General features: G+C 37.0%; 1 protein-coding gene across 5 annotated transcripts in view; it reads right to left on the reverse strand.

Annotated features, from left to right (window-relative positions):
* The window catches only part of abcc5 (ATP binding cassette subfamily C member 5), a 140,009-nt gene that overhangs the window by 82,664 nt on the left and 42,173 nt on the right, over nucleotides 1-15,172 (reverse strand). For all 5 annotated transcript variants that reach the window (XM_043702368.2, XM_043702371.2, XM_043702370.2 and 2 more), the window contains 5 exons: nucleotides 14,611-14,758; nucleotides 9,506-9,654; nucleotides 8,207-8,314; nucleotides 3,130-3,477; nucleotides 2,829-2,900 (listed from right to left, as the gene is read on the reverse strand). In XM_043702368.2, the coding sequence (XP_043558303.2) occupies nucleotides 2,829-2,900; nucleotides 3,130-3,477; nucleotides 8,207-8,314; nucleotides 9,506-9,654; nucleotides 14,611-14,758 (825 nt within the window). The remainder of the gene's footprint in view (nucleotides 1-2,828; nucleotides 2,901-3,129; nucleotides 3,478-8,206; nucleotides 8,315-9,505; nucleotides 9,655-14,610; nucleotides 14,759-15,172) is intronic.

Consider the following 15,172-nt stretch of genomic DNA (forward strand, 5'->3'; position numbering starts at 1 on the left):
AGATATTCATTTAGCACTTCTATCTCCTCTGACTCCACGCACAGCTTCCCACCACTATCCTTGATTGGTCCTAATCTTTCTTTAGTCATTCTTTTATTCCTGATATACCAAGAAAAAGCTTTAGGGTTTTCCTTGATCCCATCTGCCAACAACTTATTATGTCCCCTCCTGGCTCTTCTCGGCTCTCTCTTTAGTTCTTTCCTGGTGAACTTGTATCCTCAAGGATGTTGCAAGGATTGGAGGATTTGAGCTATAGGGAGAGGCAGAACAGGCTGGGGCTGTTTTCTCTGGATCGTCGGAGGCTGAGGGGTGACCTTATAGAGGTTTACAAAAGCATGAGGATAAACAGACAAAGTCTTTTCCCTGGGATGGGGGAGTCCAGAACAAGAAGGCAAAGGTTTAGGGTGAGAGGGGAAAGATATAAAAGAGACCAAAGGGGCAACTTTTTCATGCAGAGGGTGGTACGTGTATGAAATGTGCTGCCAGAGAAAGTGGTGGAGGCTAGTACAATTGCAACATTTAAAAGGCATTTGGATGGGTATATGAATAGGAAGGGTTTGGAGCGATATGGGCCGGGTGGTGGCGGGTGGGACGAGATTGGGTTGGGATATCTGGTCGGCATGGACAGGTTAGACCGATCGGTCTGTTTCCGTGCTGTACTTCTCTATGACTCTCTGACTCAAGCGCCTGAACTGAATCTTCATGTCTCATCCTAACATATGCCTTCTTCTTCCTCTTGACAAGAGATTCAACTTCTTTAGTAAACCACAGCTCTCTCGCTCGACCACTTCCTGCCTGACCGTTCTTATGTTTCTAAACAAAAACTGCCTTATGCTAATCAATAGCCTCAAAGTTACAATCTGAGTAAAATCTATCTGTTCAGAGATTTTCTGTCACACCTTTGAAGCAGGTGGAACTTGAACCAGGGTCTTCTGGTGACACGATCACTGCACCTCAAAAGTCCCTCAAGTTACAATCTATGATTGATTTCTAAATTCATTTCGGCCCAAGCTCAGATACCTTCTCACATTGTGTCTATTTGTGTTGTCCCAGTCACTTGCACATGTGTTCCAATTTTTAAAAATTTCATCAACTTTCTACTTGTTAGCTAGCTACCTAGTTTTGTTTTATCGTCAAATTGATCAAGAATAGTTGCACCCTTTTTCCATAGTATGCATAAATACCATGAGCACAAAGTTCTACATGATATTTCAGAGGCCACTAATTATTAAGTTCCTCCCCAGATAAAGCATCAACACTTATCAATAACCTTTCTTGTCTGTTAAACCAATGTTCATGATTCCACGAATCTCAACATTCCTTATTAGCCCTACTAGAATAGTTTTATTGAATGCTGTTTAAGATATCAAGTAATCGAAAATACTGGATTATGAATCCAGAAGCCTGAATATCTAGTCCAGAGTTCAAATCCTACCATGACAACTGGGGAATCCAAATTCAATTAACTGAAATACAACATGAAAATGCAGATTAGTTGTTAAGACCCATCTGGTTTACTGATGATCTTTAGGGAAGGAAATCTGCCACCTGTGTTTGATCTGGCCTATAAGCTATCAAAGACTCAAAGCTGTGTGGTCAACTCTTAGCTATTTTCCAAAATGGCCTCACAACCAACCCAATATTGTCTTCAGTAAATGCCTAGTTTCCATTTTCTGAACTGCAAGTGGAAACAGGTAATTAGTATTGGCTATACCAGCTACCCACATCACATTAATGAAGAAATGACTTCAAAGAATTTCAGTAAGTTAAGAGATGATTTAGATTAATCGCAAAATTAATTTGTTCTCTTTAATTCTTTGTTTCAATCATTGTTATGGAATGTTTACAGTTCCATTGGGTTGGTTTAATCAAGTTAAAAGAAATAATGAATTAAAAGGACAATTGCTTCTCACCTGCTTTATGCTTAAATCTTGTTGATGCCGGATTAAAATTATTGTCCAGTTATTAAATGAAAACAATGAAAATCAACATTTTGCCATTGTAATTTGTCTTATATAAATGTTCCAAGAGATTAGAGAGTGCAGAAACAAAGGGGGATTGCAGCATATGTGCAAGGTTATTGAAGGTGGGAAGAGCAGGTTGAGAACATAATTAACAAAGCATGCAGAATACTGGGCTTTGTAAACAAAGGCACTGAGTACAAAAACAAGGAAATTACAGTAAAAATGTACAAAACACTGGTTTAGCCTTAGCTGAAACACTGTCTCTTTAGGAAGGATGTGAAAGCATTAAAGAGGGTACAGAAAGGGTTGACAAGAATAATTCCAGGGGCAAGGAACTTAAGTTACATGTACAGATTTAAGTAGCTGGACTGCTCTCCTTTGAAATAAGATAAAGAGAAAATTTGATAAAGGTGTTTAAAATTATGAGGGATATTTGCAGACTGTTCTCCCTGGTGGAATATTTAAGAGTCAAAGGACAATGACTTAAGGTAATTTGTATAAAAAGCAATCGTGACACAAGAGACACAGGGAGTGGTTGGGATCTGGAATACACTGCCTGGGTGCGGGCTGGGATAAATTTGATTAAGGTTTTCACAAAAGAATTGGATAGTTATCCGAAAAGAAAAAAAATGAAGAACTATGGGTACAGATAGAACAGGGCACGAAATGAATTGTTTTTACCTTGAACTGTCATACACAATGGGCTGATTGGTGTTGTCCTGTGCTGTAATCATTCAGTGATTATCTACTATAGCATACAATTAATTAAAAAACAGCATTGAGAATGCACCTCATTATGATACTTTTTAATATTTGGTACACTGCAAATACTTTACAGATTATCAAAACTTTAAGACACATCACCTGTCCCAGCACAGCAGAAATCAAGGATGTTTTGCCAGTGCCCACACTGCCACAGATTCCAACCAGCTTCTCCTGAAAGAGATCACATTAACTAACACTTAGTACTTTAGCTATAAGCACCGTAGATTACAAATATAGATTTGGAAACACGTTTTTTGCATGAAATTAAATTTTACTGTGAATTAACTGCAATATCTTGCAATTTCTGTTACCAAATGATGTATTTAAAAACAAAATGTATTTAAAATATAAATTCTCATTTCCTGTGACAGTTAAATCATCTTTGGTTTTTTTTTCTTACCTTTGGAATACTAAGGTTGATATTGTAGAGAGTTCTCTGCAGTCTGGGATTAGTCAAATAAATCCCTTTGTTCTCATCAGGGCTGGGTTGTTCATCATTGTCTATTAGCAGATGTCCATTTTGTTCAGTTAGTGGACCACTTTGTACATTCTGGTGTAGTTTCTTTTTCTCTTTCTTCATTCTGGTATCGTGCTGGTCTGTTTTGAAGTTGGGAGTCATCTTGGGTGAAGCCTGAGCACTGGAGTCTGGGCAGTCCCAAGCCAGAGTAGCGCTTTTCAGCTCTATGGCGATTTGAGAACATTCTGGCTTCTTTCTTATGATGTGAAATTCTTCCATTAGAAATAAACTCTGAACAGGTTGGAGAGGTGTAAAGTTATGACATCTGGTCAATGGAGGTTAAGCCAATGGCACAGGCAGCAATACACAGCAGCAGGCTAAAGAAGCAGCTTCTGAAGATCAAATGGAGCTCATTAGTAGCAACTAAATCCAGGCCCAATTACAGCCTGGCAAAACTAGAACAGACTGAATATAATTAGAAGGAGTAGAGTCATGTGGATCTTTTTTTTCACTATCATACCGGAGCAACCCACACATAAAATGTATCAGGAACTCTTCTCATAAAACAGAATTTTTTGTTCAAGAAAGTGAACTAATGCAAATATCTTGGCTTTTAATTTTTTTGTGTGAACAAGCCAAATCTCAGAATTGTGTAATATAATACTTTTCATTTCATAACTAGTGCTAATTCAAAGCACTCCACCACACAGACAGCAAAATTCTTTCTGCTCTCCACCATAATGTGTTTCAATAGTGAGAACTGAGAAAACAGCTACTGGCCCACCATTGTACCATTTCTATTTAACACACAAGATTTCCTTACAGAAGTAAAAACAGAAAGTGGAGAAACTCAGCAGATCAGACCGTATCTGTGGAGAGGGAAAGAGTGAACATTTTGAATCCAGTTCAACTTCTTTGGAACAATTCCAAAACTTTAACTTTCTTTGTCCACAGGTACTGTTGGACTGGAGTTCCTCCAACATCTTCTGTTTGAATTTCAAATCTTCAATATCTTCAGTATTTTGTTTTAAATGTAGATATCCTTGCAGTCTATATTTTCAGTGTCAGTATAATCAGGCCACTCATAGGTGACAAAATTAATTAAATTCCATTTTTTTACATGGTGGTGTAGGATTTTCACTTCTGAACGTAGAATTCAATAGTATTTCAAAAAATTTATGTTGACAGTAGACAAGAAGGTATGTTCTTAATCAGGCCACCATTAGCAAATCCCAAGTGAGAATAACAGGATGGTCAATTTCTTCACTCCCACATATTTGTGGACATCAAAAATCATCGACAAGCAGAATTGTAAGAAAGGAATTATTTTAATATTAACTTATAAAACCATAAGGCAAGGGTCAATAAAAGTATCAGCTGTTGCACACTTCACTTTCACATACCAATTGTACTCACACAGACGCATGAGTAGGCTGGCTCCTTCAAAATCAAGATGTCATTGACTAATTTTCACAGAGCATCAGCTTTCAGCTAATAACCAACTCTATCGCATACAAATACTTCCAAATCACCTTGCTGAAACAATTATGTACATTTGCTATCTGATATAATATCAAGCTTTTTGAATTTACCTACATAATGCTTCAAAAAACAGTGGAACTGTATTTTGAGTTATCATATTCATAGCTCTTACCATTTAAGCTGACAACACATGTTGGAATATACTGGGAGTAGCAACCCTCTGGCATTTTGTTGAAGTCCTTCTGCTCTGTTTGAGGCTGAATAGCAAGTATGAGCAAGCAGTTGGATGACAAGCGAATTTACTTTCAAATATGGTGCCGACCCTACTCAAATGCAAATGATTTCCAGTACCAACCATTTAAACCAAGAACATTAAATAGTTCTTTACCAACCTGGGGACAGCAAAATGATCTAAAGCACCATGGAAAAGGTCAACCAACTTGTTACAAATCAGCTACTGACCTTGGTATCATTCTGTGCAGCAAAACCTTTAGTATATTTTCTGCTTAAAACTGTTATGAAAGCTTACTTCATACATCTTTGTTTATAAAATTGGATGAACCTTACTCACATTTTTAATTACAGACTTAGAAACTTGCAAAATATATCAGAGACAAACATTATAAATCACTCAAAAAGTAAAAGACATCCAGCCAATATCAAATGCACTACAAGTCAATCTAATCCATTTATGATTTAAACCTCAAACAGAAACTATCTGTAAATTAATCTAACAATAGGACTCCATAAAATTTATTTATTTTAAAAGCAAGATATTGCAAGCATTAACATGCTTACATAAGAATGACTCAATATTGTATTGGTTACTTAAGATGAAAAAAATCAGAAGTGAAAAGTTCACATCGCAGAGTGCTTTTGCATTTTTCACTTCATCAACCACACAAGCTTTATTAGATATACACATATTTAAATCTATTTTTCCAAATGTAGAAAATTTTTGGATGCAACAAACTTAAAAAAATTTTAAAATGGTTAATCTAAGTTACAGCATACTGTCCTACGCAAGTCACTGTACTGACTGGGTATTTTGTGTGTATCTGCAAAAATAAAAATGGTTGCAGAAACTAATTTTATGACTTTACACAAAAGCTTTTTTGTATTCAAGTCAGTAGCAGACTGGGAAAGCTACTGGCATTGTTAACAGCATACATCAAACAGTTCTATTAGTACCATATAAGTCAACATATTACATCCAAAATCTGTTTCATATGCTCACAGAAGACCCTTAGTTTGCAAAATTAAAATACAAAGTCATTTATCAAAACCACAGGATATAGCTAAGACTACCTGAATGATCAGTTTCAGAAGTCAGAACTACTCAAAATTATGAAATCATAAATAGAAATAATGAAGAAAAGTGGTTTGAATTGCTTTCTTAATTAAAAAAGGCTTGTGATTTCAGGCTCTATACATTCAAGAAACAGGATAAACATTTTGCTAACACAAAAAAGTTGACACTAGGAAATTTTACACTGTTTGAAGCACTTGTAATGCACTCAACAATAGATCTTACCAATGAAAAGTGAATGGAACTGTAAAAGTATCTCCTAAATGAAATTTGAGAAGCCAAAGAGTTGAAACCAATGTTTGCACTTAGTGGTATCTCTATGCAGCCAAATAATAGTGGCGTGGTAGGTATAGCAAAGGCCATATTACCATGTAAAAGCCATGTGTTTGTTTATTCTATTACGTTGATATTCTTACAGAAATTGGAATGCAGCATGTTGGATAACCCAATAGTCCCAATGTTCCAAAATGATCTAAATTACTTTGTAAAATTTTAAGTCTGGATTCATCAATAAACAATTGGTGTCCAAAATGCTTCCAAAACAATGTTTCAAATTTATCTTCAGCAGTAAATTAGAATATTTTCACTACAAAAAAGGCATTCTGTATTGTCTAAAATGCTTTTGATGGCCCTAAACTTTAGAGAGGGTGCAGAGGAAATTTACCAGCATGCTGTCTGGACTGGAGGGCATGTCTTATGAAGAAAGGTTGTGCAGCTAGGGCTTTCTCATTGGAGCAAAGGAGGATGAGAGGTAGCCTGATTGAGGTGTACTAGATGATGAGAGGCATAGATAGAGTGGATAGCCAGAGATTTTTTCCAAAGGCAGAAATGTCTAACACCAATGGGCATAATTTTAAGGTGATTGGAGGAAGGTTTAGGGGAGATATCAGAGGTAGTTTCTTTACACGGAAAATGGGTGCATGGAATGCCTTGCCAGCAGTGGTCGTAGGGTCAGATACATTAGGGACATTTCAGCAACTTTTGGATAGGCACATGGAAGATAGTACAATGAAGGGTATGTAGGTTAGTCTGACCTTAGAGTAGGATTAAAGGTCAGCAAAACATCAACAGCCAAAGGGCTTGTACCGTGCTGTACTGTTCTATGTTTAAAACAGAATACTCAAACATAAAAAAAAGTTGAACTTTAAATTATTCAAGAAAAGTACCCAAAATAATTATTTTAAATAGCAAGATTGCCAAGATCATTAAAAACAGAAAAATGCATCCTATATCTATATTAGTTTATTTCAGAGTAATTAGTAGAAAAATATTGCAGCAAAACATCCATTTGGTACTGGTGCACTAGGTTTCTTTTTCTTTCACTGCAGTGATTAAGGCGCGAGACAAATTTAACCCATTTGAGAAAATATGATCAAAATCTTAAAACAACCATTCAATTGGGGTTGTTTTTGAGAAGATGATCTGTTTGCACATCATAGGTTAATAACCATTGGTCAAATAACAGACTTCTTCAAGCAATCTGTAAATAAATAAGGTGGAAACGTTCCACAATGAAATTACCATTTAGGAGTCTCAACAGATTCAACAGGATTGTGTGGCAGCATAAAATCCAACCTATTAACTCAGAGAAACAAGTTTTCTAAAAAGAGATACAAATACAACAGGATATGGTATAGGGTTATTTTTATGTTTCAATATGGTCTGCTTTCGAGAGGCCTAAACTCTAATCAAAATTCCCAGGTGAAATGTTTTGCAAAGACAAAACCATCAACCTTTGAAACTGAATTGTATAACTTTTCAGCATTTCATTTCCTACACAGCAGCAGGGAGTTTCTTTCATATTCAAGTCAAGTCCAGGAGCATCCTGAATATCAGTTACAGTATTCAATAATAGTCCCGTTTTAAGTGAGAGTTGCTGTGGAAGACTATTTACAGATATGACCCACATTACATGCAAGTCAGGCTCAATTCTGAAAGTCTAAGTCCAATTTTAATGTGAATAAACAGAAGGTAATTATGTGCAAAAGTTAGCAAGAGTTATAATGTTTATGTTCTAAATTGGAGTTTGCCTTTTGGCAGTCACAGCAACCAATATTCGTTTTATTGATTGTAGCTTTCATTTTTAAACAGCAAAATAATTATTGGTTTTCAGTTCTATACGATCAGTCATAAAACTAAACATTTAAAAATGCAAATTATACTTTAAAAATATTAGATGCATTTAAATTATTTCAAAATATGGCTTATTTAAAATCCAAAAATTCTCACCTTGAATCTCTCCACAGCTACAGATGCCTCAGAAAGTGATTTCACAGAGAATGGAGTGACTTTAAGAGAAAACGTCATAGCATTGAAAACTGTCACCACAGTGAAAGCCTGGTTTAAAAACACAAGATATCAAAAATCTGAAACTTTGAACCACTTGCATGACATAAATAGATATTTACATATCAATACCAGAAAAGCACACATTTTTTAGTTACTGTCTTCATCTAATCAAAAAATAAATCCTAGAATCCACACACATCCTCATCCAAGAAAATCAGAAGTCTCAAATCACTGAGTAAATGATATGCAGATATTTGCTGTTGAAATAGAACACAGCTATCATGTCCAAATTATTGAAAATATTAACACCCATATACAAGTCAGTAAAAATAATCGTCACAATCCATCATACTGCACTGAATAGTTTCTCTGGTATCATTAAATGCATTCATAATAGGCTAACTGGAGCTAACCATCCAACATGAATTATTATTTCAAAGAATCTTGAAACCCATGAGACAATTAAAAAAAGTAACATGAGTGTCAGGTAGATAATTGTCAGGTGCCAGCTAAGAAGCAAGCTATGTAAGTTGGGTACCAGGGTGCACAATGATAAGGAGATGGGGTAAGTGAAGAAGCATTTATAGCAATGAGAAAATAATGGATTAAATAACTCATCAAATCCTGCACTTGGACGAGTAAGACCAAAGGGTCTTTTTGTGTGTTGTACAACTCTGTGATTATATCAGCCATAATTATGTTAAATGACACAGCAGACTCAAATTGCGAAAATGTCTACCGTAATCCTACTTCTCATGCAAGTGATGTCATTCCTGACAAAAAATTAACCCACCAACAGCAATTAAACATTTCACTTACAAAATTACTTCAGCCATCCATAAGGCATTCAGCAAAGAAACCTGGCAGATGGGGTAAAACTTGTAATATTTTAGCATTGCACTGCACCATGGATTGCTTATCAGTTCCTACATATTGTCCCCAACTTCTCTTCTAAACCTGCTCAAAATATATTTGATATATATTTTATTAAATATATAAAGCATTTGGTCAAACATTAAACTATCCTTTCTCTTTTCAGAATATGGCAGTACCACATTTTAAGATCATTGATCATTTTATAAATTGGCATTTCCTTTTTCATTTTTAACTGCTATTACTCTTTTCCCACCTCTGCTACCAAATATCATATATCTGTGAAACATTTATCTATTCACATCCAACAAAAAGGCCTGCAGAGTTAGTATTCAAATATTCATAATTGTCATCATGCGGACTAACCTCTGCAGCAGTGAGGTCATATCCTAAGAGCATGTGGACAGAAAAAGTTACCACACTAGCTATAACCACAACAACTGGAGCAACACCCACTGAAATGCTTTGAAAATATCCAGCATACTCCAAAATTTGTCGTTCCTTCTCTCGTATTTCTAGAAAAGAAATAAAAATTGGGGGATGGTCAGCAAAAGCAAATACATTTGAATGCAAATGTAATTCAATCACATGAAGTATAATACTTAGAAATATATCAAAATTACAGATTCAAATCTTATAAAAATGGCAACAGAGAAGGCCATTTGGCACACTGTATCCATTTCAGCTTTATGTAAAAAGAAATCAGCTGGTGTTTGACCTTATGCCTTTCCTCTAGCCCTACAAATGTTCTATACTCAATGATTATCCAATGTCTTATCAAAACACAGATTTGCATTTATCTAAACTTTTTCACAAACACTGGATGCTTCAAAAGGCTTGACAGCAAATTAAGTACTTTTGCAGCATTACCACTGCTGTATTGCAGAAAATATGGCAGTCAATTTGCATGTAGTAAACTTCCACAACCATGCTGTGACCAAATAACCTGTGGATCTAAGGCTTCTCGCTGAGCTGGAAGGTTGTTTTCAGATGTTTCGTCACCATACTAGGTAACATCATCACTGGTGGTATGTCTCGCTTTCTATTTATGTGTTTAGGTTTCTTTGGATGGGGATATTATTTCCGGTCCTTTATCTAAGAGAATGGTAGATGGGGTCCAAATCGATGTGTTTATTGAAGGAGTTCCGGATGGAATGCCATGCTTCAAGGAATTCTCGTGCGTGTCTCTGTTTGGCTTGTCCGAGGATGGATTTGTTGTCCCAGTCAAAGTGGTGACCTCCTTCGGCTGTATGTAAGGATACTAGCGATAGTGGGTCATGTCGTCTGATGGCTAGTTGATGTTCATGCATTTTGGTGGCTAGTTTTCTGCCTGTTAGACCGATGTAGTTTTTGGTACAGTCCTTGCAAGGTATTTTGTAAATGAAATTTGTTTTGCTTGTTGTCTGTATAAGGTCTTTTAAGTTTATTAGCCGCTGTTTAAGTGTGTTGGTAAGTTTGTGGGCTACCATGATACCAAGAGGTCTGAGTAGTCTGGAAGTCATTACAGAGATGTCTTTGATGTAGGGTAAAGTTGCTCGGGTTTCTGAGTGCGTTGTGCCTGCTTGTTTGGTTTGTTGCTGATAAATCGGTGGACTGTGTTTACTGGGTACTTGTGCTTCAAGAATACACTGTACAAGTATTTCTCTTCTGCTCTTCATAGTTCATCGGTGCTGCAGTGCGTAGTGGTTCATTCAAAGTGTCCTAATGCAGTTGCATTTGTGGATGTTGGGATGACTGCTTCTGCAGTTAAGTACTTGATCCGTGTGTGTTATTCTCCTGAAGACGTAGGTTTGAAGGTCCCCATTGGCTGTTTGCTCTACTGGGACATCCAGGAATGGCAGTTTGTTGTTGTTCTCCTCCTCTCTTGTGAATTTTATGCTAGTGAGGACATTACAGATGGTGTTGTAAGTTTCCTCTAATTTGTTTCGTTTGGTGATGGCAAAAATATCAGCCACAAAGTGGACCCAAAGTTTGGGTTGGATAATTGGGAGAGTTATTTGTTCGAGTCTCTGCATTATTGCTTTTGCTAGGAATCCTGACATTGGTGATCCCATGGGTGTTCTGTTGATTTGTTTGTAGGTCTTATTATTGAATGTGAAGTAGGGGGTAAGGCACAGGTTCACTAGCTTGACAATGTTATCTTTGCTGGTGAAGTTGGCACTGTCTGGTGTCAACCTCATCAGCAAAGATAACGTCATCAACGCACTCAGAAACCCTAGCAACTTTACCCTACATCAAAGACATCTCTGTAATGACTTCCAGACTACTCAGACCTCTTGGTATCTTGGTAGCCAACAAACTTACCAACACACTTAAACAGCGGCTAATAAACTTAAAAGACCCTATACAAACAACAAGCAAAACAAATTTCATTTACAAAATATCTTGCAAGGACTGTAAGAAATACTACATCAGGCTAACAGGCAGAAAACTAGCCACCAAGATGCTAGCCATCAGAAGACGTGACTCGAACAAACAACTCTCCCAACCATCCAACCCAAACTTTGGGTCTGCTACGTGGATGATATCTTTGCCATCACCAAACGAGACAAATTAGAGGAAACCTGTAACATCATCAATAACATCCTCACTGGCATAAAATTCACAAAAGAGGAGAACAACAACAAACTGCCATTCCTAGATGCCACAGTAGAGCGAACAATCAACGGGGACCTTCAAACCTGCGTCTACAGGAAATCAACACATACTGACCAAATACGTAATTACAGAAGCAATCATCCCAACATCCACAAACGAAACTGCATTGGGACTCTTTCAACAAGCCACCGCACACTGCAGCACCGAGGAACTACAAAGAGAAATACCTATACAGTGTATTCAAGAAGAATGGGTACACAATAAACACAGTCGGCAAACAAACAGACACAACGTGCTCAGAAACCCTAGCAAATTAACCCTATATCAAAAACATCTCTGTAATGACTTCCAGACTACTCAGACCTTGTGACATCATGGTAGCCCACAAACCTATCAACACACTTAAACAGCGGCTAATAAACTTAAAAGACCCTATACAAACAACAAGCAAAACAAATGTCATTTACAAAATACCTTGCAAGGACCGTAACAAACACTACATTGGACAACAGGCAGAAAATTAGCCACCAGGATTCATGCACATCAACTAGCCATCAGAAGACATGACCCACTATCACTAGTATCCTTACATATAGACGAAGGAGGACACCACTTTGACTGGGACAGCAAATCTATCCTAGGACAAGCCAAACAGAGACACACACGAGAATTCCTTGAAGCATGGCATTCCAACCGGAACTCCATCAATAAACTCATCAATTTGGACCCCATCTACCATTCTCTTAGAAAAAGAACCGGAAATGATATCACCCATCCAAAGAAACCTAAACACATAAATAGAAAGTGGGACATACCACCAGCACATCACCGGAGGCTCACTGATGATGTTGCTAGTATGGTGATGAAACATCTGAAAACAAACCTTCCAGCTCAGCGAGCAACCTTACTTCCAGAACTTCAACCTGACCTACAAATCTTTTCAAAAATCACTCGTGGATAATCTGTATTTGTGATATTAAATGAGGGATACGTATGAAAAAATGACACTGGAGATGCTTCACATTCACTTCTTTGAACTACTGTCATGGCACTTTTGTTTCCTTGGAGTAATATCGCAGCCGGAAAGCTATCACTTGCAATGTTGTACACTAGAATGTCAACATTGATTTTTCTGCTCAAGCAAGATGTTGTGAAACTTGAACTGGTTCAGAAAAGATTTACTAGAATGTTGCCAGGGTTGGTGGATTTGAGCTATAGGAAGAGGTTGAGCATGTTGGGGCTCACTTCCCTGGAGCGTCAGAGACTGCGTGGTGACCTTACAAAGGTTTATTCAATTATGAGGGGCATGGATAGGATAAATAGACAAAGTATTTCCCCTGGGGTGGGGGAGTCCAGAACTAGAGAGCATAGGTTTCGGGTGGGAGGGGAAAGTTCTACATACAGGGCAACTTTTTCACGTAGTGGCTGGTATATGTATGGAATGAGCTGCCAGAGGAAGTGGCACAGGCTGGTACAATTGTAACATTTAAAAGGCATCTGAATGGGTATATGAATAGGAAGGGTTTGAAGGGATATGAGTCAGGTACTGGCAAGTGGGACTAGATTGGGTTGGGATATCTGGTCGGCATGGATGGGTTGGACCGAAGGGTCTGTTTCTGTGCTATACATCTCTATGACTCTAAGCTCTGGAATGGGATGTGAACCTGAACCAGTCACCCAGGCATGAGAATGCTACAAATAAATACCATTATTGAATATATTTTCATCATATTCTTAGGCAGCGGATTTCAATCCTGATAACTTGCCGCATAAAACGTTTCTCATGTTACCAATGGTTATTTCATCGATCAGCTGTATCAATGTCCTCTGATTCTCAAACTTTGGAGCAGTTTATCTCTAATTATTCCTAACACATCATGAAACAAAATGTCTTTGTTAATTCTGCACAAATAATGCTGAATTTCAAGATTCTGTTATCACACAGCATGTGAAGAAAAGAAAATATTTGCTGTGCACCAGGTGGAAATTATTTAAGAGGGCAATTAACATGATATAGGATACCTTGTGCAAGATCTATTAATACAAAACTTTAATGATACATGGTGTTAAACTCAAAGGAATATTGATTTTTATCACCTGTATAACAGCACATATTCATTTATATGCATAGGCTGAACAAATAACATGTAACAGTTCAAGCTTTAAACTTGGAAAAGGGAAGGTTGAGAGCTGCCCGAATTGAATTCTTTAAAATTATGAAAAGGCTCAATGGGAAAGTTGTTTACACCTTGGCAAAGGAAAGACCAAAACAAAAGGTAAAAGTACTCAACAATAATCGTATATGTAAATTCAATACTAACTTTGTTTTACCAAGATAATGGTTAGAATAAGAGAACCTCTCACTGCATATACACAAATATTTGCAGAGAATAGCTGAAGGGAAAGGGAACTAATTATAATGGAGAAAGGAAGTTTGGGAAGGCAGAGCTACATGAAGTAGGGTGGGACTAAACTCATGTGGAGCACACAAAGTATTCTATTTCTGTGCTTAAACCAAAAGAAAACACAGACAGGTTTCATCAATCTAGCACCCATTCATAAAAAACATCAGAAATAGGAGCAGCAGGAGAGAGAATGCAATCTAGTGAGAAATACATTTTCAATGCAAATTCAAGTTCATACTTGCCTCAGGGAGTTAACAAGTATCACAGGGTAAACGGAAGTTTGACATGAGTCAGCTATGGCTGAACTGAATATTGTACCAGGCTGATGGAGCTGAATGGCCTACTCTGACTTCTGAAGTGGACATATTCTTTGCTAATTGTTCATGATTAAGTTTATGAAAAGGGGCTATGAGAAAGTGGATCAGTCAGATAAAATGCACTTTAAGTTGTTTAATAAGGTATACTTACTGAGAATGCTCTGAGAAAACGCCTTCACCCAAGCATACATTTTGATAAATTTTATGTAAGAAATTATTTCATTCATCCTTTGAACACGTTCATCAGTCACAGAAATACACTTCCTTCTGAAGTATACAGTCAACCGGGACATGAACATCTGTCACAAAGAAAATAGTTTCAACAGACTTCCAACACCAGCTCCAATACAATTTGAGAAAAAGTGTAAATGCCTCCATTGCAGTTCTTTTAAGTTATTAACCCATATTTTGTCATAATAATAAAGGTGAAACTGTAAACAACCTTAGATTCTGCACATTAGCACTTAGGACTTAGGAGTGGAAATCCAGAAACTGCTGTGATTCTGTGCATATCCACAGCCCACAATATGACAAACCCACTGATACCTTCAAAACCACTTTCCTTTTGGATTTTCATGTGGCTGCCAAAATTATTCAGCCATGGTGTACTAAGTCATATCTATTGCTCTGTCTCTGAAAAACTGATGTTAATCAATAATCTACTCTGAGCATTTTTCCATCTGACTGGACTATTTGATAACAACACTTTAATT

The sequence above is a fragment of the Chiloscyllium plagiosum genome, unplaced genomic scaffold (genome assembly GCF_037043375.1).
Source record: "Chiloscyllium plagiosum isolate Xiang-an unplaced genomic scaffold, Cpla_swu_hap1 HiC_scaffold_13, whole genome shotgun sequence".
In the NCBI taxonomy this organism is placed as follows: domain Eukaryota; kingdom Metazoa; phylum Chordata; class Chondrichthyes; order Orectolobiformes; family Hemiscylliidae; genus Chiloscyllium; species Chiloscyllium plagiosum.